Source organism: Hipposideros armiger, unplaced genomic scaffold (assembly GCF_001890085.2).
Source record: "Hipposideros armiger isolate ML-2016 unplaced genomic scaffold, ASM189008v1 scaffold_175, whole genome shotgun sequence".
Classification (NCBI taxonomy): domain Eukaryota; kingdom Metazoa; phylum Chordata; class Mammalia; order Chiroptera; family Hipposideridae; genus Hipposideros; species Hipposideros armiger.
The window spans coordinates 407,921-431,093 of NW_017731525.1; the positions used below are offsets into that span (position 1 = coordinate 407,921).

Sequence of the window (23,173 nt, forward strand, 5' to 3'; positions counted from 1 at the left end):
CCGGAGGCTAGATTTTGAGTGGTGAAACTTATATGGTGTTATTGACCAATGTTACTCCAATAAATTTAAGTTAAAAAATACAATTAAAAAAATAAAAGAGACCCAAAAAAGCATACTTGCAACATGAATCCTGTGCATGAATTGACATGAACATTCCTCCAAATTAATCACATAAAACTCTAGATCCCATCCCTTTGAAGTGGGATTGTATAATCATCCCCATTTAACAGGCCAATATGCTTTGTAGAGAACAGAAAAGAGGCAGTGGGGACTCTGATGCCTTGTTCAGCATCATTTCCCACCCAGTCTCTGCCTGGAAATCCAAGCAGTCGTGCTAAATTCACGTTACCTACCTCCTCACCACTGGCTATTCGGTGAGCCAGGTCTTTTAAGTTTCTCATCATTCTTTCATCCCGAAAATCATAAGGAAATGTCTCTGTCCATTCTGTCAGGAGCTGAAGGATTTTGGGTGCAATTTTTCTTATCTGGTTCTAGGGAGAAAACACAAATCTAATTCAGTGCTATCGATCACCATGGACTATATCAAATAAATAATTACAAACAGGGTCACTGATAAACTTCAAGTGCAAAGTCTTTGGAGTTGAAGACGCTCCAGTGCCCCTCCCCTAAATCAATGTCAGCTGCCACCAACTTAAGGCAGGGTCTAGGGATCTTTCATGGCGTTAGATTTGCATTGTGTTCTTTATGCCATTCCCAATTCCCTTTGCATAGCCATGATATCATTTATGCTCCCCAGCCTGGTGATAAGCTAGGGCTACTTAAGGAAACCAATTTCACAAAATCTAAGCCATCGAGCTACCAAACCCAACAGAAAAAAACTGTAAAATTCAAAACATACCATTACCTTATCGCTATCAGGATCACTTAGTCTCTGGTGCTCAACACACAAGTGGCAAACTTTGGCCATTAGCTCATATGGATGCATAAATAACCGAGAACTGAGTAGAAAGGTAAATATGTATGTTCTCTGTGGGGGGGGGAGAGACAAAATCATCAAGGTTAATTCTCTCTGAAGTTATTTTTCCAAATATTATACATCTTATTTTATTGTCTCTCCATTAAAGTTAATATGCTGCAGTTCAAAAGTGATGCTTACTAGTAGTAAAACACCGTTAAGATGGAATTTCTCCTCTACCTTCTCGTGTGTCTTTCCCTTTAAACCACACTAAAAATAACAAAAGTACAAGATACGTGAAGCTACTGAAATTATTCACAGCACATTTTCATGTCCATCCTCTGGGAGCCAGGATACCAGGGCTCATAACTCACTCTAGTGAAGAAGAATGAAATTCAGCCCTGAGAGATAAATCTAACGTAAACATACTACCCAGACAGAATCGTGTTCTGTGTCCAAATAGTATGATAACTAAATGGAAACCAAAACACCCAGCCAACATCAGCTCAAGAATTCTCCAGTGTGTCAAGTGTTGCACACTGAAACATTTGTGTGCTGTGTGACAACAGTCAAAGGCAGGCTTTCCAGTAACCTATTTATTTGCTCAAAGGCTAAGCAATTTGATAAAATACAATATCATATTATATACTTTTCTTTAACTACATTGTCTCCCAAGCAGCCAGTAATGAAGTAGTGCTTATTTGTTTTAACAGTTTCAGACTCCCAATGAAAAGAAAAATTCCGTGGGTCCTGTCCCCTCCTTAGGCGCCTTTAGTAGCTCATAAACACTGAGAGGGCTGAACAAGGGACTCCTTTTACGTTTGATTACAAGTTTTCCCTGTATGGCAACATATTTGAGAATGCTATGTAACAAGTCACACACAGAGCGATAACTCAGTAAGAAACATTATGGTGAATTACAGTGGCAAGCACAAACTATCCTTTCCACACCAAGGGCATTGTTATATGTATAAAAGCGTAGGACTCCAGTGTCTAGATATTTACATGAAATCTAATTGGGAATGAGACCATGTGCAAATTACGAATTTCAGTTCTCTCCTCTCTAGCCTCTTGGAATTGCTGTGAAGGCTGAGCAAATGTAAATGAATTGCCTACATTAGGAAGTATTATCTACATAAATGTCAGTTATCAAAGTAAAACATAAGCAGGCATGTCATCTGAGGTCCATTCTATAGAGCACTGCATCTTGAATGTAACCCTTATTCCCTTTGCTATGAAGTTTCCCTAATTTCAGTTTTCTCACTATAGTGACCGTCTTGGAAACACAAAGGCATTAAGTATTCTGGGAGCATCCAACGATGTCTGGCTTGTCTATTTAAGAACCAAGGTATACACCTGAATCAAGCCTACAGATGCTTCATTTAGATGGTGTCTGACTGCCTACAGTGCGGTACCAACCCTGAAAAGAAATTGATATGCAGACAACCACCAAAATCTGAATCATACCCAGGCTCACGCTGATCTCAAAGCAGTCAATAATCATATGCTATTTCATATTAGAAAAATTCTTAGCAGCCCATAGAGAATTCTGGGTCTCTGAGGACTACATCATGATTCCTGCTGATCACCAAGGATGTGTTTCAGATGAACGCTGATACCTACATCCGGATAGTAATCCACATTAGGTACTAAGTGCTGGATGAGTGCTTCCAGCGATCCGGAGAGGAGGTTGTTGTCATGGTAATACAACCCTCCACAGCTGTCCTCTGCAGACTGATAGAGGTTTCGGTTGTAACCACTGCTGTCAAACATTGCTGAAAAGGGAGGCGTCTGAGGCATGCTTTCCTAAAATAAATGAAAAAGGAGAAAACATAGTATCAGTAATATGCAATGCAAATGAAAAATAAGCTTTAATAGGTACTAGGCTTCAATAGTAATGAGGGAACGGACAATTTTAAAAATAGGTTAGGCTCTGATACAGTATCGGAACCCATCAAGAAGCAAACTGTTCTTGGAGAAACGCATGTATGCATACTTCTGAGTACCAGTCTCATTACATTAAATGCCACAAAATGCTTCCATCAAAGGATCCAATCTGGACTTAAACTTGGGTCTCTGGCTGCCATATTCAGATATCAGTCCATCACATCTGGTTGTAAAGGTGGGGAGGGGAGCTGTGCTTCAAATTGCTTTACCTCATTGAGGCAACAATTATGCTAAGGAGGAAATGTGTAAGCCTTCAAAGTTCGTTGGGATGTGTATTACATAACACTTAAGAAATATCGGACCAGCACCAGGCATATTAGAGGATAATCAAAACAAAAGTTGAAAAAATGAAATTGTAAAGGAGGCCTAGAATTAAAGTATACTGAGTGAGTGAGTGTGAGTGTGTGTGTGTGTAGATGTATGATTGCATCGGAGTTAATGCTGACTCCCTAGCCTTCCCTGGAAGATGGGATGCTGTGGCTTTTCACCCCTTTGTGGTAAATGCTTTGGGAGGTGGAGGGCTCTGTAAAGCCTCTGTTCTCAGGAAACACACAGGCTAGAGGGCGCTGGATTTGGAGAACAAGGAGCACTGTGACATTCCTCCCCACCTGTGAGCTTTGCAACTCACAAAGCCTTGTCAGAGTGCGTGTGCTCAGCGGAGGCCAGAGGCTATTAAGTTATTACTCGGATTCCTAGGGACAGCGCTCCGGGCCCTGAGCACAGCCTCCTGGGTTCTGGCAGCAGGTCTGGACAATGGAGGCATTCAGGAGCTGCCCAGACGGAGGGTTTCAGAAGTCAAACAATGAGAGGAAGCCAGACTCCAGCCTTGGGCTGACAGGGACCCATGTGTGGAGGCTGCAGGAGGATACAACCTGGGCTAATCCTTCTTTTCAAGAAGCCAAAAGACGTTTGCATCTGAATGGGGAAGGCTGTGGAGCCCGGTCTGAGAAGGCACACCCCTCATTCCCAGCACTGAAGTTCCAGCTCCAGCCAATGGGGGCCAAGCCTCACAATGTGTGCATGTGCCTTGGCAGCCGGTGGCCCACGTGGAGTGTTGGGGGGAAAGAAAAAAATCCCTCATAAAGCTGACCTAGCAGGTGAACATGGCATTTAGAGAAATACGCATCAAGGAAAGGAAATAGAGAAAATGCTTCAGCATTTTGTACTCTATCCCATCCAGACACCAATGCTGAGGGAGAGTGTAAAAGGATCCCTGAAAACATAGCCACAAAACATACCCACTCTATCTGGGGAGATGTGTTATTATCACGGTCATCATTGCTGTGCCTCTCGCTTAGGCTGGGCATGGTCACGGCCAAAGGATCAGGAATCAAGGGATGTAAACGTCAACACAAGTGCTCCACACATTGCTGGTAAGACCTCACACGTAGGATTCACGGTTAAAAAAGTAACTCAGTGTTAACATGTGATAAGGCAATGGATAAGGTATGCTCTGTCTTCTTCAAATTGCCAGTTTTCTATGAGTTACGATTCATGTGCAATGTAACCTCTGCAAATGGGTTGTTCTTGGTGGAAGAGAAAATGAGAGCCTGTCTACCTTGGCCAGGAGAAACTCAAAACGTCGTTACACTGGGACGCTGGCACCTGGGACCAAAGGCATCTGAAAGCTACTTCTGAGGGCCTGGAGGGCGCACTCGTCGGGATTTGGTTCTCTGCCTCTGGCTTTAAAAAGTTTTAGATGGTTAAAACAACCCAGTTTCCTTCATGCACAAGATGTCAAGTAGAACTCACTCTGTCATGCCCTGGGTTTGTTGTGTTTTGGTGTGTTTTTTTCTGCCAAGAACCATGAATTTTCCTAGATTTCTCCACTTACTATTCATCACTGAAACCATGCTAATGAAGTGCTGTGGGGAGATGGCTAACCAGAATTTGGGAATTCCAGAAAATGTGAAAAGTCCAAAAGGACCATATAAACCATCTGGTCCAGGAGGGAAAACAGATTTCATTTCACTTTCTAACGGCAATTGATTCAAAGTGGTTGCTTGGAGGCCTGAGGATGAGCCAGAAGGATCCAGAGGCTGTAAGTAGGTGGGAAAACGGGTGTCCTCCGTGATTAGCAATGACTATAAGGCAGCCATGGAGGAAGCCAAAGCCCAGTACCATCGCCATCTGATCCGGTCTCCTCTTTTAATAAACGTGCAAACTGAGCCCCTGGGAGGTGAAGTGAAGTGACCGGACAGAGATCGCACCGTGGTGTGGCCACAGCACCAACTGAGCCCGGTGGAGCTCGCCTGAATCTTGTACCCCCGCTGCCTTCCGTTTATTAGCACTAAGCACGAACCCACAAAATACTCATGGGCCACTCAGAGTTCCCTTTTAAGGAACTGGCACCAGAAGCCTCCAAGTATTTGTACCTCTTAATTATTTACTCCCACAAAGCAGCCAAGGATTCAGATCTAGGCAGGGACTCAGATTTAGAGAAAGTCCCAATCTGGCGTTTCATAGCCATGATAACTTTGGAGAGTCATTTACCATCCCCAACTCCCCCAGGATGTTTTTCATCTGGAAAGTCACTTACAATTTTGCTCACCCCTTCCGAAATTCTAAATTATAACACACTACAGATTTTCTTTATAGGGAGGTTTTCAGAGCCTTATTAGAGCAATGGCAGAAAGCTTTTAAACTGGTCCTTGGAAATGCATCATGCACAGGATTTGTTTCAGGAGGTACAAAATCTCAGCACATAGAAAACCCCCTCCAATCAAGTACCAAAAGAAAATATCGCAAATAGCCATGGACCAAACTGAGGTAAGTTCATCAGAGTTCTAGCTTATTGTATTTAAAAATAAATTTTAAGAAGAGAGTATGTCACAGGTCATTTTCTCTGCCTTCTAATTGGCCCAAAGTTGTGCTGCTAATCAGCTGATTTTCCCATAAGTCACCTTGATTGCAGAACTTGCACATAGCAACTGCTGAGATTCACATCATTCCAAGAGACCCCAACACCCCCACACACACGCACACACCTTATTTCTGCACACTGGTCATATTTTTCTATCTTGCCATATACTCAAGATACCATCTTTTCAATTCCTTACACCTTCTCCCTCCCTTAGCTGTACATTCTTCTACTATGGGATCCTGCGTGCTAAGAAAGGTATCCACATCCCACAGTCCTTTGCTTCTCTGATTCCCCCTCAAGGCCCCTCACCTGAGAAGCATGGTGTGGAAGGCTCTGAGAAGGTCAGCAGCCTCCCATTTGTGTAAGGTTTACTGCCTACCAATGTGTTTTTGGATTCTACGACCACCCTGTTTGGGAGGCATTCTCACTGTTTTGACTGCAAAAGATGCTGAGGTTCAGAAAAACTAATAACTCGCTTGGGGTTACACATCAGGTAAGGGATAGATAGAGCAGAGCTTCAAACCTCGGTCTTCATATGTCAGGTTCAAAATTTATCACACCACATGTTATACAGCAAATGGTATTCTTTGAACTTCTAATGTTTAACCATAAAATGAAAAGCCTGTCAATTTGTCCTAAATTGTAGGCTATTAGAAAAATTTATGTTTTACATGTTCTACATAAATCCTTGCTCCAAAGATGTATTAAGGCCATTAATTAGTCTTATTACAAAGCAATACTATTTAAATACAACAAAAGTATTTAAGCTCCTGATTTTCGCAATCAAAACATAGTCCCATCTAGACAGAGATTTCAGAGATTCTAATATACATTTCTTTACATTTTAATATCTTTGAAATTCATTTGCCCATCAATAGCCAAATGATAAGAAAACCTGTTTAATTAACAGTCTTTTTCAGCCACATATGAAATAAAAGAGCATTTGACAATGGATGGCATCTTAGAGTCAATGAAACACAGTAATATTTGCATGTGCATACTTTATAGATTTCCAGTAAAAATTTGTAATGAGACAAATGACCAAAAGAAAGATCATGGGTCACAGCATTCATCACCCATTTCTGGACAATCTCTAACAAGTGGCCTGCCCAGCCATGTTCCGGAAGGATCAGCTGCCTAGTGTAATAAATACGTTCAATAAACAAGGGGAAAGGTCAGTAGAATGGTACAGAAAGTGCTGTGTGTGAAGCTTATTTTTAAATATCTAAGAAGATAAATAGCCTTTTTTTTCTCTCAAGGTATCACCCATATTAAGAACCACTGTTTGTTCAGTATCACTTCAATTTGATGTTCAGTATCACTTCAATTTGATGTCCAGGACTTTACTGCTATCTGCATTAGCTGTGGACATGAAGTGAGGCTCAGAAGATTTAATATTGGCATGGGTCTTGTTTAAGAAAACAAATCCAATATCCAAGTACTGGACCTGAGAATCCAGAGGGGTGTTTATCCCTGGGTGCTATGAACTCTAGGCATCGTGTGTGAATGATTTTCCCCACAGAAGAAGGGCTAAGTGTGAGGCACCTCTCCCATACCTTCCACTTCTTTTTATTTTTTAATCTCAGTGTAGTTCTGAGTTCTCCTTATTTGCAGCAAAACCTCCTCTTTACAGTGCTCACAATTAATATTTTCTGTCTTTGGGATCCTGGAAACTCTCAATTTACTCCTCTCTGCCTTTTCCAACATAATCTCAAAATCAACTTCTCCATGGTCTGCCATCCTCCTTGAGCACAAATTTTGCCCAAACCAATATACATACCTATGGGGGACCTGCTAACCCAAAATCGTGTCTAGAAAAAAAAACGGACTCTTTTCCAAAATTACAATGTGTGACAGCATAAAGTTAAATACTGGCATTAATTGACTATGAAGTCAAACTTCAAAGTAGTTCATTCCTTTGGGGAAAAAGAGGTTTATATGAGACACTTGCAAAAAAGCTGCTGACTTGATTCAAATCACTACCAGTAAGATAAGGCAGAGGGCAGGTTAATCTCACTGTGCAATGCTCACCTTACAAAGTTTCCTTAGTAAACCAGTTCCTAGAAAGTCAGAATATATTCTATTTGTCCAGAGGCTCTTAACTTTTTAGGGCGATTACAAAGTTCTCCCCACATTGCCTCTAGAGAGATGCGACAAGTTTGTACATACTTTCAGGGAGCTCAGACCCCAGGTTAGGACGCACATGTGCTGGTCTGCACAGAACCTAGACAGTCTTTATCTACTCTGCATCCAATGAGGAGAATGTGGTGGCTCTGAAGGGAACCTTGGTCTAACACGTTCAAAACTCGCTCCTTAGAAATCAAGGAATACTTGTATTTTCAGGTAGTACCAATCAAACAGAGTTAAAGAGGAGTAAAAGAATGGCATTTCTTTTGATTTGGGTAGAGATATTTAAACAAGCATTTTTTTTTTCCTCCAAATTGAGACAGTCCTTTGGGATGGAGAAGATGCAGTGAAACAATGGGAAACAAATTAAAACAAAAAACAATGAACCAGGCTAAAAGAAAGTTTAGTGCCACCAAAATGAGCCTGCGGTTCTGCTGGACAACTTCCCAAAGGGAAGTAAAAGATATATCCAACTCAGGTCTACAAGATGAGTGCTCTTTCTTAAAATTAATTTGGCAAGCTGAAAAGTTGGTTGACAGACAAGATATCTTACGGGGCAGCTAATTCAGTCACAAGGATATATCATGTTCTTCCAAGGACCCTGAAAAAGTTCAGCCTGACATTGATCCAGTGGCAAGGAAGCAAGCGCTGGGTGATTTAAGGGATGAATGGATTTGAAAGGCATGCCTAATGGTTTCAAACCAACTAAAGCTCCAGATGAAAAGCTGCCTTTTTCTAAACAGCAGACTGTGTTTGAATTAGCGGCTGCTTTTGCACAATGTTATTTATGATGAGGCAGGTGCACCAGAATAAGGTGGTTTCAGGTGACAATTCAAATTGGAGAAGGGGTCGAGGAAAAAATGGGTGTGGGAACTAAATCAAAAGCTATCCTTCAACCTCTGCTATAGATGCATTGTAAATCTCTACCAGAATGTCAAGTCAGCATTTCCTTTACACTCAAGAGAATGAGATAGAAAAGGTAGGAGTCAACAGGGGAAAAACAGTGTTTTTTCAATCCTTTTTTCATCAGAGTGTTTTGGTGAAATACCTAACAAATCCAATGCCTTTTATGTGTATCACTGTCTTTTAGCTTCTGTTCAAATGCTAGGCATATGTCCCAATTAAAAAAACAAAAAATCCACGGAGGTGGAGAAAGGCCTCCCTACCACAGCTGAACTTTGAAAGCATATTTATGTAGTGAGGACAGGCTTAATTTAATATCCTGGAATTACTGGTTCCCCAATATCTATCTAAATACCAAAGGAACTTCACACTTTGGTGAGATACATCTCCAATTTTCATTAGAGGTCCCAGAGATCTGAATGAGAAAGAGTTGATATGATTCAGCTTTACTGCAGCTGGTATCTCATTGGCGCTGCTGGATCTTAGAATACAAGGATTGACTGCATGCTAATAGAGTGGATCTAACTATAAGTTTGAGTCAGGGTGAAAGTCAAAGTCAAGTTTCTGACACTATCTAAAATATGGCTTATCTTGAGCTTGAAAATGTCTAAAAGATTATCTTCTCATTTCTTTCCTCAGTCAAGGGAAGTCCCAAAAGCAGGTATTTCTAGCAGCAGCTCTGGAAACTAGAAATGCTACACCTCTGCTAACCTCCTTGGGAAAAAAGAGGTATTGTGTTGAGAGCACAAACATACAGAGCCGACAACTCAGAAGCAACTCACTTCTTTGGCATGTGAACAAAAAGTAAGCAACTCCCAGATAAGTACATTCTTTGGAACTGAGCCCCAAATGCTTAGTAGATTTCATAGTCGAGGGGAGAAAAGAAATCAGTATTTTTGAGAAAAGAAGGTCATATTTCTCTCGAAGTAACAATGAAATGGTGGTATTATTTTCTCACTTGTTCTATAGGCTTCCATACAAAAATGAATTTGCATTTTGCTTGATTGTCCTAGATGCTACTTCAAAAATGTGTTTACTAATCTATCTTTGGTTTCCCTGGAAGAAAAACAAAGCTGACATTCGTCATCTTTTGTCTTGGGGATATCTTGCTAGCAGTTTATTAAAACACACACAAAAAAACCATTTCAGTACATGAAAACTCTCAGTGGGCCTGAACAGTCATTTAAAATGTCTCTATGAGATAAATCTTTAATGTGTGGGAACTGATCACAGAACACTTTGACAGTCTTTATGCATCAATTGTTTTGAATTGTCTACAACTTCCATGCAGTTCCTGAATTTAACAGTAGATGGCCTCATGTGCCTCATCTTTGAAAGGGCTGGTGCTTCCCAGCAATAAGCCGGTGCAACTTCAGAAAGTAAAAGGACAACTACAGTTCTAGGGGGAAAATACTGATTGATTGCTGTTTGTGATCTTGGCATATTATTGAACTTAGGAAACTGGCATTTCTCATTCTGTACAGTTGAAAACAACCCTGGCTGATAAAGCCATTTAAGACTCTTATTTCTTTATGTCTTAGGTGCCCCTCTATGATGAGATTTAATTATTTCATTTTCCCAGAGGAATAAAAGTGATCTTCTGGATAATCAAAATCATCATTATCTAATTAAGTGCTGTCAAAAGGAACTTTCTGGGATATTGCAAATGTTTCTCTTTGGCAATGTCCAATACAGTAGCCCTTAGCCACTTGTGGTTATTGCACACTTAAAATGTGGCTACTGCAAATGAGAAACTAAATTTTTAATTTTGTCTACTTAAACTTAAGTTTATATAGCCCCATGTGGCTATTGATTATCCTAGTAAACAACAAAGAAGTAGCTGAATCATTTATATACAATAAATCTCAAGCCAAATTATAGACTATCCTATGGGGAGAATCCTTTACTAAAAGGGTGTATTTTTCTAAATGCAATTCATCCCACAGGAAAATGACCTGCTACTTAGTGAGGACACTTAGTAAACAAGTAGAGTTTTCTATGTGCATTTTACTATAAAACATGGTTACTGGGATAATTTTAGTTTTTCGCCCCAAGTTCTTGAAAAACTACACTTATGCCTCCACCTCCATTCTTCTCTTTTAGATAAACATAAAGATACTGGGAGTCTATACAGTAAAGTATCTTCCTTTCTTGCAAGGCTTGTTTGTACTTTCCCTGTGTTAAACTCATTTTCATACCAGTTTCCTAATAAAATTTCCATCAATTGACTGATTTCCCAGATACACACACCTTGAAATTAAATAGTACATATATAAACCTAAGAAAACATGACTGGTTGAAAGACTGGTTAAAAATGTAGTAAGTAGTAACACTGACTTAACAGGTCAAAAAAGTTTCCTGACTCAACCTTCTTAACGATTAGCATTTTAAAATACACTTGCAGGAGAAAAATCAAAAGCAAAAAGCAGTTCAAGAAAATATGAACTCTACATAATTTCCATCAATAAAAAGAAACGTAACTCTCCCCTCCTCACTTGCATGTACCCAGAAAGTAGCTAAACATCTAACTGCAGGCCACTTTAGCCTTCATTCTTCCGCCGCTAGTATAGGGTACGAATGCATGAAATGACAGTACAGCAAAACAAATCAGTTACCACAGAGCTAAGAGAGACTTGAAAATCACCTCATTCAACACCCTAACTTTACAGATACTGAAAATATAAGGAGAGACTACATGACTTGCTAGGTAGGACAACAGATCAGCTAGAACCTTAGTCTCCATATTCTGAAGGCAGAAATCTGCTGCCAGCACTAGGGTACAACATCTGTCATTTTAGGATAACCGAGGGTTGCACAGATCTAATTTTTGTAGATTTTACTGCAGAACCAAAAAAGGACGACAGTGGTTCTTGAAAAGTGAAGGGGATGGGGAGGCAACACCTGAATTCAATTACTAACAAAAAATAAAATCCCATAAACCTGAAGCAGTATTTTCAACAGTATAATTTGTCTCTTTAAAATCTCACAGAATGTTAGAATGGCCTTTCTATTTATTAGTTGTGGTATCAGGATCAAGATCCTCAATCTCTGCTTCAGGGATTCAGATTTTTCTCCCAAGTTAGGAAAAACACCCTCCTTTCCCCATCTCCTGTCCAAGGTGATAATCTCTTTGGGGTCACCCAAATGCTCCTCTGAAGTCCAATTCTTCCAGGTCATTTTTGGAGATTGATACAGTTGATCCCATCACTTTCTGTGAGATATTAGCTACCTTGCCTAGTACTGACAGTCCCCCAGCTCCTCCTCTTCAATTTTCTAACCAGTTCTCTTTTTCCTAGATAGGTGTTATTAGGCTATTTTTTTTCGGCCTATTTAGTTTGTTAGCCAGTAGTTAATTTTAGAGCATAAGAACGTAATGTTAGCAACAATATAAGAAATAATATATAATGTTAGAAGGAAGAAATTTTATTAGTAATAAAATAAAAATATAAAAATGCTAGAAATATAAAATGTTAGTAGTAATATAAGAAGTATTGCTATGATAAATATTTAGATATATTTGGAAATATATACCTAAGAATGAATTCAATGTTAAGCTGGAGGGAAAAAAGACAAATGTAAACGCTTTCTGGTGATTTTCTATTCCAAAAGACAGTATGCTCCTCAGGTATCAGGTGTGGCAGTATCAGGTTAACTGTCTAAAGAAGCGCATAAAATGCGGCAAGACTGAAAATGCACATGGGAGAAATAAATCCTAAGAATTTAACACTCCATAGACAACTGGAAAGTCCAAGGCTAGTATGCTTAGTAGCCAGAAATGTTGCCACCTCTAGGAAAACAAAGGATTGACAGACATGTAGAAGAAGGATGCCAAGAAGAAACTTGCTAATCAGTAGCTGATCTTCTCTCTTCTCCAGAAAATCTGCAAAAAGGCATAATATAACACAGCTTATGAACCCTGATTTCTGTCAAAAGTGCCCTGGGTCCTCAATTGCTCAACCACTGTGTCCCCCCACACACACCAGCCCCCAATAAAATAACCATTAATGATAGGGTCTAACAAGCTGCCACTCTTTTTTTGTTTTTCTTCTATTAAAATCTCAGCAGACAAGAAGAAGGTTTATTTTTCTTTTTTCTTTTGAGACAGCAATTCTACATTTGCTATAAACCTCACCCGACGTGTTATTTTCCTCCCAAATCTCCCATCAGGTACATACTCTGGTTAATTGTAACCTCCCTGTTTCTCAGCATAAGCTTCTCACCATGGTCCAACTATGTTTTAAATTAAGACACAGCCATCACATGCCATGCTCTAGCTACTCTTTTTGAGAGGAAAGAATAATTATTCACACCATCTGAGTCTGACTGTACCAGACATTATTCAAGAGTGCAAAACCCTGATCCCTGGACTCCTTCCCCTTTTATGCACCCAGTTCAGAGACCCTCCCTCTGCCATTAGAGATCACCCAGGGCTAAATATAGATCTACGCACAGCAGCAGTTCATGATCACCGTCACATGGTGCTGCTGACGAAAGATTCCTTGGAGACACGCTCGGCCCAAACACACAGATACAAATTTGAGTGTATATTCATCTCTACACACTGTACCCACCAATTAATCGAATTAATCAGCGATGACAGACACATCTATATTCACCAGAGAAAGTCGCTCCCTAAAGATCTCGTCCTGCAATTTACCACACTTGTGCCATCCTCTGCACTGTCAGAGAACTTGGCTACGTTGCTCTCGCCTGAACTGCACCAGTTCGGTTGGGATAAGGTGGGAAGCAAAACTCAAGGGGCACACACACACACCAGCCCCCACCCTCACCCCCTCGTTTCGCACTTTGCTTTTCTACATCACTGAAGTGGTTCCCACCGTTGCCCTAGAAAGAGGAGCCTTCCTCACGCGAGCTGCCCGCGAGGCTCCCAGGTACCCGCAGTTCACATTATTATAGCCTAGCCAGGTCACAGGCGGCGACTCATCTGAGTTCAGGCAAGAGCAAGAAGGCTCGGTGTGTCCCAAGTTCGCCAGTTGGGGGACGGGGGTGGTGGTGAAAGAATATCACCTCCTCAGTCGCAAGCACATCGCTTCTGTTCCCTTGTCCCTTCATAAGAGTCAGCCCCTAGATTATAGGCTCTGACATTAACAAACAATTCCCCCCTCCCTCCACACACGAAAACTAGCCAAGAAGAAGGGAACAGCCTAGCTGTGCACAGAAAAAGACGATAAAAAAGGATGAACGCGATTACAACTCAGACAAATCTTCAAAAACTGTATCAGGATCTCGAAGCAGAAAGCCTGGTTGCGAGATCCGAGCGAGAGAAGCAAGGCAAAACCCAAACCTGTCGCCGTCCGGGTCCCAGAGGCTGGGCCCCGCACCTGTTGGCACCGGGTCTGCGCCCGGGGCAGCCCCTGGCGCGCGCGGCGGCGGGACAGGAGGGTTCCCTGGGTCCCTGGCTTTTGCCGGGCAATTTGCGCCGGTGAGAGCTCGCTCGCCCGCCCGCGCGCCCGCCCCGGGCTCTCCCGCGGCTCCCAGCGCCCCCAGCAGCCGAGGCGCAGTCTGAGAACAGGGCTGGCTGGGCGCGCGGCTCCCTCGCCGCCTGGGAAGAGCAGAGCGCGCAGCGCTGCCCAGCTCCGTTCCTCCTGGGAAAACAGCCTGGCCAGGGAACAACTCACCTGCAGATGGACCCCACGTACTCGCCTTCCCGGCTGTTTGCCGCGCGCCCACAAATGCGACCAAACGACAGGGACCGAGAGCGCGCGGGAAGAAGCGGGGGGAAAATCCTGGACAAGAAACCAGTCCGGCTTCTTGTTTATACTGAAACTAAAGCCCAGCCGCGGCGCACACCCCCTTGGCTCCGCCTCCCGCCGCAGCACCGCCCAGCCCACAGCAGGCGCGGACCAATCACGGCGTTGCTCGCCGCCCACCCCCGCCACCGCCTCCAGTGCTGGGGAACCGCGACTCCCGCGGCGCTGTCGCCCGGGTTCCCTCCCACGCTGCGGAGGCCGGCGGAGGCCCGCAGAGCCCAGCGCAGCGGTGTTTACCAGCGCTGACTGGGCTTGCTCCAACAGCGTGCGTTTCCTCCTGAGTGCACCTGCCCGGGGCTGTTTGTGCAGTCGTGTGTGTGTATGTGTGTTCATTTACCTCTGTACTACCTGTAAATACCGGCCCAACTCGTTATACAGTATCTATTAACATAATTATGAGCTAAGGCTTACTGTCCCATGTAACTTTCTGAAGACAGCTGAGAGCAACCACAAGAATATTTGCTGAGCGATTATTTATGGAGTGCTAGTCGTTGTGCAAAACGCTGGGGGCACACTTCAGGCAAAAGTAGGCTGGTCCCTGCCATTACAAAGCTCACAACCTAGTGGAGGACAAACGTTAAACAAATGGTCACCCAAACAAAATGTAAAATTGCGGCTGTTACAATTTCCACAAAAGAAGGGGACCTGTGCTGTGAAACATGATTCTGGAGGCAAAGAGGGGAGATCAGGCCTCAGTAAAGGCTGTGTTGTCATGGTAACTACATACTCTATCACTGGATACTTGATAACTATTTTAGAAAAAAAGGGGAAAATCTCAACACTTCACCTCGTACAAATAAAAGGAGGCTGGACGGAAGAAACAATGGAAACAAATAAGGGAAGAAAGAGACCCAAGGAAAGAAAAAACTTAAAACATCAGGAGACTCTCTTGCCTGCTGTGACCTTGAGTAAGTAAAGTAGCTTTTCTGAGCTCCGGTTTTCCCATAAATAACACAACACTATGCATACCTGTCTTACAGGGCTGTAAATAGGATTACTGAGATACAGAAACCGTTTTTGCCCCTGCTCCATCGTCTCTCCCTCCCTCCTCCTTTCGTGGGTGGAAATAGTCATCTTGAAGTTCACCTTGCCTATTCTTAGATTCCTACCCTCATTTTCTCATTCTGTGCCTCCTCTCACTTCTCTTCCTCTAATTATACTCCCTCCTTCTCTTCTGCAGGTGGGTCTCCCTGTCTCAATAATTCACTCTCACCTATCTGAGCCTCTCTGTAGTTTAAAGAAGTCCTACAGCCAAGAGAGGTTGGCTGGGGTCAGCCATGCAGAGTAAAGCGCAGATGCTTGGGCAGCCCAGCCCAGCTATTGTGGTTGTGCTGGTCGGTTAGTCTTTCATGCTCAGTTTTCCATCCTGGTCCTGTAACAAACAAGCTATAGTAAGTTGAGCAAGTCATTTACAATCTTGATTCCTGGTCCTGTAGCAATAAATTAATAGGGTTGGACTAAATCAGGATTTCTTCATGGAAAATAGTTGACGTATATCCTTTGTAACCCCACTGGATACACCCACCAGCCCAGAAGATTTTGCCCAGTTTTACTTTCTGAAGTTTTTGTTTTCCCATCAAAATAAAACATGTTTATTTTAGTTTCTCAAACTATAAAATGGATACTATGAAAATATTGTTCAGTGCTTTATCAAATCACATTCCTGCTCCCCATTCTGGCGGATCCCCCAGGGCCCCTCCCAGCTCCCGATATGACAATTGATACATAAGGGGACAGCTCTGGAGCTAGGTGGCCCAAACCCTAATCCTATCCCTTTAGCTTAGCCTACTAGCAAACCTTAGAAAAGGTACTGAAAGAATCCCAGACCCAGTTTACTCACCTGAAAATAGCCATCATGGTTTATAAAAGTAAATTCTTCTCAAGGTGTTGAGAAGATTAAAAGAGATACTACATAAAATAGGTTTGGAACAATGTCCATCAGAGAAGCCTTCCCTGACCTCCCTATTTAAAATGGCAGTGACCCCCCACTCCCTATCATCCTTCCCTGTTTTCTTGTCATTGTTTCCTCCACAGGACTTACCACCATGTAACATGCTGTATATTTTACTCATTATTACGTCTCTCCCCTCACTAGGATATACACTCCATAAGAGTCAGCTCTGTTGACATTGTAGTTGTTTTCCTGCTTCATTTCTAATGTCTAAAACAGTGTCTCACACATTATAAGCACTCAATAAACATATATTGGTTGAACTAATTAATTAATGCCTAGCATATGGTAGGCACTCAATAAATAATAGCTGTGATGATTATGTATCAATTATTCTCTATCATGAAAAGACATTCTTTACTTCTCATAGTTTTTTTCTGGCCTTTGACTCCATTGGTTCAAGTCTTATCTCTGTAAATGTTGGTAAGCTTAATAATACTAGTCAACTTGATGTAAGTAGTGCCCTACCGAGTAGGTGACTCGCGCAACAAAAATAGTTATCTGTATTGAGCTCCGCTACATGGCAGGCTTTGTGCTACACATTGTTTTTCTTTTCCTTTCCTCTTGGACCTCATGTGCACAAAACTGTTGGGCTGTCGGAAAAGTCATGACGCATTTTTTCAACGAAAAACATAGCAAAAATACACATGACTTTTTCGACAACCCAACAGAGCAAGCATCATGACTGATTCATGTCCAACGTTTGTTCTTTTATTTTAGTCCTCTCATTTCCCATCTAAAACCCCAGTTTTCACCATGCCAACGGCACTTACTCTTTTACACAGTATGTGTGAGTTTCACACAGTGTGAGTTTTTCAATCCACCTTTTGTGAACAATGATGGTATTGATTTGTGTGCGTACCACATGAGTGTATTTACCTAAATGTTACTGTGCAATACATCTCATTCTATCAATGGTTTTCCACTAGCTTTTTCGTTTGGATCACCTACCCATGTCTATACATGTTGATGTTATTCACTCTTTTTACTTGCTGTTGAGTATTTCACCATATTTGTGTTATGATTTTTTACTTATATTGTACTTTATCTTCATGAAAATCCTGAGATATAGGTACTATTCTCTCCATTTCTGAGATGACGGTATGAGGCTTAGGAAGGTAAATAACTTGCCAAAGCTATTTAGCTGGAGAAGCCAGAAATTAAATCCGTATCTCTCTGACTCCAATACACCCATTTTGCCACTTAATAAAAAGGATTTAATTACTGTAAGAAATATGAAATAATGTCTGAAAAATCCCTCTACCATTAATTTGATTCACTTTACATGTTTAAGATATTGCTGTTAAAACTAGTAGATATGTATATTTAATTAAACTAGAGGACAGTTGTTTGCATTGCAAAGCAATGTTTATTATTTGTCTCAGACACAAGTTTAATATCATTATTTGTGGTTTATGATTTTCTTAAAACACTTAACCTTAAATGGAAATCTCACAAAGAAGAACTGCCTTCAAATATTTAAAACTTGTCATATGAAAGGCAAATGAGGCTCCCGAACACCAGATAGGACCTAAGAGGGAAAAGTATAGGGGATAAACCATAGCTTCAGCTTAAGAAAAACATTAAAAATGTCTGAAGTGGAGTAGAAGCCTTTTTTTTCAGCATTGAATTCTCTGTCTGGATCTTAAAGGACCTTGTGAAGTGGCCAGGCAACTTTCAAAAACACTTACAAATTTTCTCTTTCATTTATTTTCTCAATATCACTCCAGGATATGGAGATGAACACTCCAAGGATATGGAATCTTAGCCCATTTTATAAGAAAAAACATAGGCATTGGTTGTATTACTTATCAACAGTCAATCTAGACCCACAGCATAAGACTTTTTCTCACTTTCAAAGCCAAGGAAGACAAGCCCACTTTTGATAAGTATGATGTATATTTCCACTCTTATATTGATAAAAGATTATGAGTATTTTATAAAGCAAAAACATGAAAAATAAATTTGGGGGGAAATCGTTTAACAAGTTACTAAGCAAGGTGTATTAATATGACTTTGCAGCTGTTTAACTTGTCCTATAGCATCTTGTTCATTAGATCAGAGGATCTAATCACAGCTTCTCTGGAACACACAAACCCAATTTTTTTAAAACAGTTAAGAAGTAAACAAAAACCTGTAACACCTAGAGTGTGGCACAGATACCAAAGTATTTATTTTATATAAAGAAAAAAAGCAATTGCTATTGCACAGAGAATAGAATTCAAGGAAGAGGAAGAAAATACAACTATTCTACTCCCACCACCATCCCATTCACAGAGGAGAGGCTTTACAGGAAACCCCGTGTCTTCCCCTTGCTTTTTAGTGTGCTTTCCCTTGACTTCCCTTTTCTCATCATCTGAGAGCCTGGAGTGAAAGGGGGAAGAAGGCAGATTGGTGTGCTTTGGTTTCATGCCCTCTTCCTGCTTTTAGCCTAAATAAGAGGAATTCTGCTCATGGGCCATCCTGGAATTTTGTAGTCATAAAAAGCATGTATGCGTTTGGTATTGGTCTCTGTACATACATTTCCCTGGAACCTGAGAGAAGGATGATGAAGGAAGGCCATGAAGATGTAGATATTCAAGATCCTGACTTCTTGCCCTGTCACATCAATCCTTTCATAACTATAAAATGAACCCTGACACTTAGAAGAAATTTTTACAATAAAACACAATGGTATTGGGTCAGCCTTGGAATGACCATCTCTATAGTATGCCCAACATTTGTTATAGTTTGCAGTGTTCTTTCACATCCATTACCTCATGTATGGAGAACATTGGGTCTGTGAGGGTCAGTCAACTCTAACAGTGGTCATTATAGAGGCATATGTTTTCCTTTCCTGGGATCACTAAAAATATCATAGATAGCATTCATTTAAATTTGTTAAGAAAATACTCCTAAATAGAAGGGTATTGACTAGAAAAGATAAATTCAAGGAAGTCTCTTTCACATGTCCATGTGATCCTTTATCACTGTCGCATTTTATCTCCCAGACCTTAAAGTTGTACAAAAGAATGTAACGATTGCATGGAAAATTCCACAACAGATATAGTAGGTTTTCAAAGTCCTCTAAGACAATGTAAAAAATCACTATATCTTCATTTAGAGTAGACAAGAAAGGCAAATTTATTATTTTCCCTTTATAATCCTTATTGTTTTGTTCATTTTGTCAATGCTTATTTATTCTTACAAAGTGATTATATATAATATCCTCAGGAAGGATATTGATATTGAGAAATTAAATATAAGTTGGCCTGATCACAGAGTCATGAAATAGTTTCATCATCTTCATTGATTATGTAAAACATAGTGACTTATTTTTTCTTCACTGACAAAGAAATATTTCATAACCTTAAACATGCATCATTTTGATAGTATCACTGTTTTGAGTATAGAAATTCAACTGTGTTTAACATGAGTATATTTAAATAAATATTCTTCATCCTGTAAAACCCTTATAGTGAATGGTAAACATAAATATATTTCTCTATTTCTAATGACTCTGTATAGCAGTTTTTGTCTCATTCTTTGTGAATGAGTTGATCTTATAATAAATTAAGAAAAAGGCTTTTTCTGTTTCAGATTCTTATAGCCTTTAATGTTGTCTGATTGTTTTCCTAGAAGATCCCCTTAGTTTTGACAAACTATCAATCTATGTCCTAGAACACTGAATGGGACAGGAGAAAGGATAAAATGAATAATACCATAGAATAATAAAATTTTAGAATTGGGAGAAATAATAATGATCATCTCTTTTAATCTTTCCCCACCCACATGCCACCAACCAAGGCATTTTTTAAAGGCATTTTTGAGATGAGGAAATTGATTCCTAGTGAGATTAAATGATCTCTCTCCAAGGCCATCCAACAAGATAATCACAAAGTTACAGGAGTCAAAGGATGACAAGCCCCGGATGATAAGACCAAGGCTTCAAACACTACATGATTTTACTTCCTAATTATTACTGCAGGGGTAAAATCTATGGAGCTACTATAGAAGTACAATGTGTCTTCAAATATTGGTGACACATATTCTCTATTAAATACTTCTTGAAAAACTGATAAAGAATTCTCTAGATGTTGCTACTGGCTTTTATTAGAATCCTCTAAATATTGGTAATACTATTTATCTTATTTAATACTCAAGATAGTAAAATAGTAAACTCTTGGGTGCTTTATCATTAAAGTAATATGGTCTAGACTGTTAATCAGAATTTATAAAGTATAGGGGCCGGATGAGTGGTGCGTTGGTTAAGAGTTGGCTTGGGATGCCAGCTCTGAGCAGCACGGCCCTGGTTCAGATCCCACATGTGGGCCAGTGACACTGCGCCCTCTACAGCTAAAATGGTGAACAACAGCTCAATCTGGAGCTGGGCTGCCATGAGTCACCGGCGTCAGCATAGACTGCAGCCCCTGCTGCAGTGGGCTGCCATGTGCTACCATGAGTGGCCAGCAGCCAATGTGAGCTGCTGTGAGCTGCCGTGAGCGGCCGTCCAATGGCCGGTGAGCAACTGCCTCACCCGGGAAGAGCGCAATGATGATACCAACATGGGCCAGTGAGGCAATGTCCTCCACAACTAGACTGAAGAACAAAAGGACAGCAACTTGTCTGTTCCCCTTCCCCTATTCCCCAATGCTGTTCCCCTCCCCCAATTCCCCAATAAAAATCTTAAAAAAGAAAAAGAATTTATAAAGTATATTCAAGAAATTATGTTCATCAAAAAAGCTTCCCTAGTAAGCATTTACCATTGTCATCATGAAGACATATCCCTAAGGTATTTTCTTTTTCATATAATAAAATAATTGATTTACATAAGACTATATCATTAAAAAAATATTAGAGTATTGTGATTTCTGGATGATTCTGGGAAGTTTAATTTTGTAAAATGTCCAAACATACATTTTGACACATGGAAATCATTATTTCCATAGTAAAACCAGAATGTCTGTACAATGTATTTAGATAGATATTGTTATGGAAAAACATAATGCTAAATACATTTTCTGCACAGAAAAAATGGAGTAGAGTATATAGCTTAACTGTATTTCTCTAGCAAATTAGAGAGAATGACTGTCTCTGTGAAAGGGTGGAGGTGAGACTAAAGATGGAAGACAAAGGGAACTCCAATTTGGTTTCTCTTATAAAGAAAAACATAAAGTAGATGGGACAAATGTTCATTATTAACATTTGTGCATGGTGGGTGCACAGCTGTTTATACTTTTTATTTTGTAAATTTCTTCAAAAAATAAAAGAATTTTATAATCAAAATTGGATATTTTCTTATATACAGCCTTCAACTATATTTAAAGCTTACATTTTAAGGCAATATATACTGGTAAAGTTATTGTTTTACCTTTTTCTGCTCATTGGTTGATCACATAAAGTACAACTGTCAATCAAAAGGACAGAGAATTGTATTTGGTCCCACTGTACGAAATTATAATATGTGAAAAGGTTATGAAACAATGTTATGCATCTCACATAGTTTATGAAAATGAGCTCCTCTCTTGGTGTTTGATGTGATTGTGTGTACCCTCTCTCAGACTGATGTGTATTGTGAATTAACAAACAAAAGAACTTTGATTCTTGACTGAAACCTGCTTTACAGTCAAATCTCCCACAGACTAAGCCTGCTAGCATATGGTTAATGTTTCTAGGGCCTGGAATTAACTAGTAATGATTTTAGAATCTATAATTATTCATATAATTGTCTATAATTTGCTGTCTCTGAAGCGTGGTCAAGAACTAAAGGGAAATGGAGGTTGGCTATATGGATAAAGTGTCTCTCTGTTAATAGAAAGATCCGTTTACTTCAGGTCTGTCAAGAGAGTCAAGGTGTGTGTTTCAAGATGTGTTTGGGTGAGCAGGTGAGGTGGAAGGACACGGCTGTAGCTTGTAGAGGTAGCATTTGGAAAGAGAAGAAAAGAGAAAAGGAATTTTCTGGCCCAGACTATTGCTCAATGATTTTTAGAAAGATTTTCTCCTAAGAAAAAAGTATATAAAGAAATAGGCCTAAGTAAGACCAAGGCCTTTTCTACAGAGGTATGAATTTAACGCCTCTCATGGAAAGAAATTCATAACAAAGGGTATAATAAAGTGGCTACTCTGGATAAAGTTCTCCAGATATGCCTTAAATTATGTTTTGTTTTGTTCTTAAAAAAAAAAACCCAGAACCAAAAAACCTCATACCAAACTCTTTTTAAAATGCCCTGCCTTCCCAAGTTAAAAGGCAACCACCAGCTCTTACAAAAGGCAGTTGTGAACCCAAACTGTCTGACTCTCAAAATACTAACGAGCTGTATATTTTCCCCAAAATAGATGAGCTAGGACATACTGCTTTGAAAATATCTCTAAAAAGATGCAATTTTGATTAGCCTTACCACTGCTCTTGCCTTAAGAATAATGGCACACATACTGTCATTTTTTTATTCAGAGCACACAACAAAGTAAAAATGAATGTGAATTTTGGTCTGTGTCTTTCCACTGGTGAGGAAAAAAAACAAAACAAACAAACAAAAAAACCATACATTGCCAGAGCCAATCTTTTAAAGTATATCACAATGACATAAACTCCAGGAACATCTCATCTGACAAGCAAGGTGCCTAATTGGCTTCATAAATTGTTACAGTTTTTAGGTTTGCTTCTTTCTTTCTTTCTCTTTTAAGATCTGCAAACTACACTAATGAAAATTTTTCAC

The 23,173-nt window shown here is 40.3% G+C and overlaps 1 protein-coding gene across 5 annotated transcripts in view; it reads right to left on the reverse strand.

The window, feature by feature from the left end:
* The window catches only part of RASGEF1B (RasGEF domain family member 1B), a 545,446-nt gene that overhangs the window by 20,105 nt on the left and 502,168 nt on the right, over positions 1-23,173 (reverse strand). Inside the window, exons 1-4 of one of the 5 annotated variants that reach the window (XM_019652198.1) lie at positions 15,741-15,818; positions 2,540-2,722; positions 860-988; positions 354-491 (exon numbers count right to left, since the gene is read on the reverse strand). In XM_019652198.1, coding sequence (XP_019507743.1) covers positions 354-491; positions 860-988; positions 2,540-2,716 — 444 coding nt within the window. In that variant the 5' untranslated portion in view covers positions 2,717-2,722; positions 15,741-15,818. Of the gene's footprint in view, positions 1-353; positions 492-859; positions 989-2,539; positions 2,723-14,395; positions 14,556-15,740; positions 15,819-23,173 lie in introns of those variants that run through there. The other 4 variants (XM_019652199.1, XM_019652197.1, XM_019652195.1 and 1 more) reach the window with 4 other exon arrangements.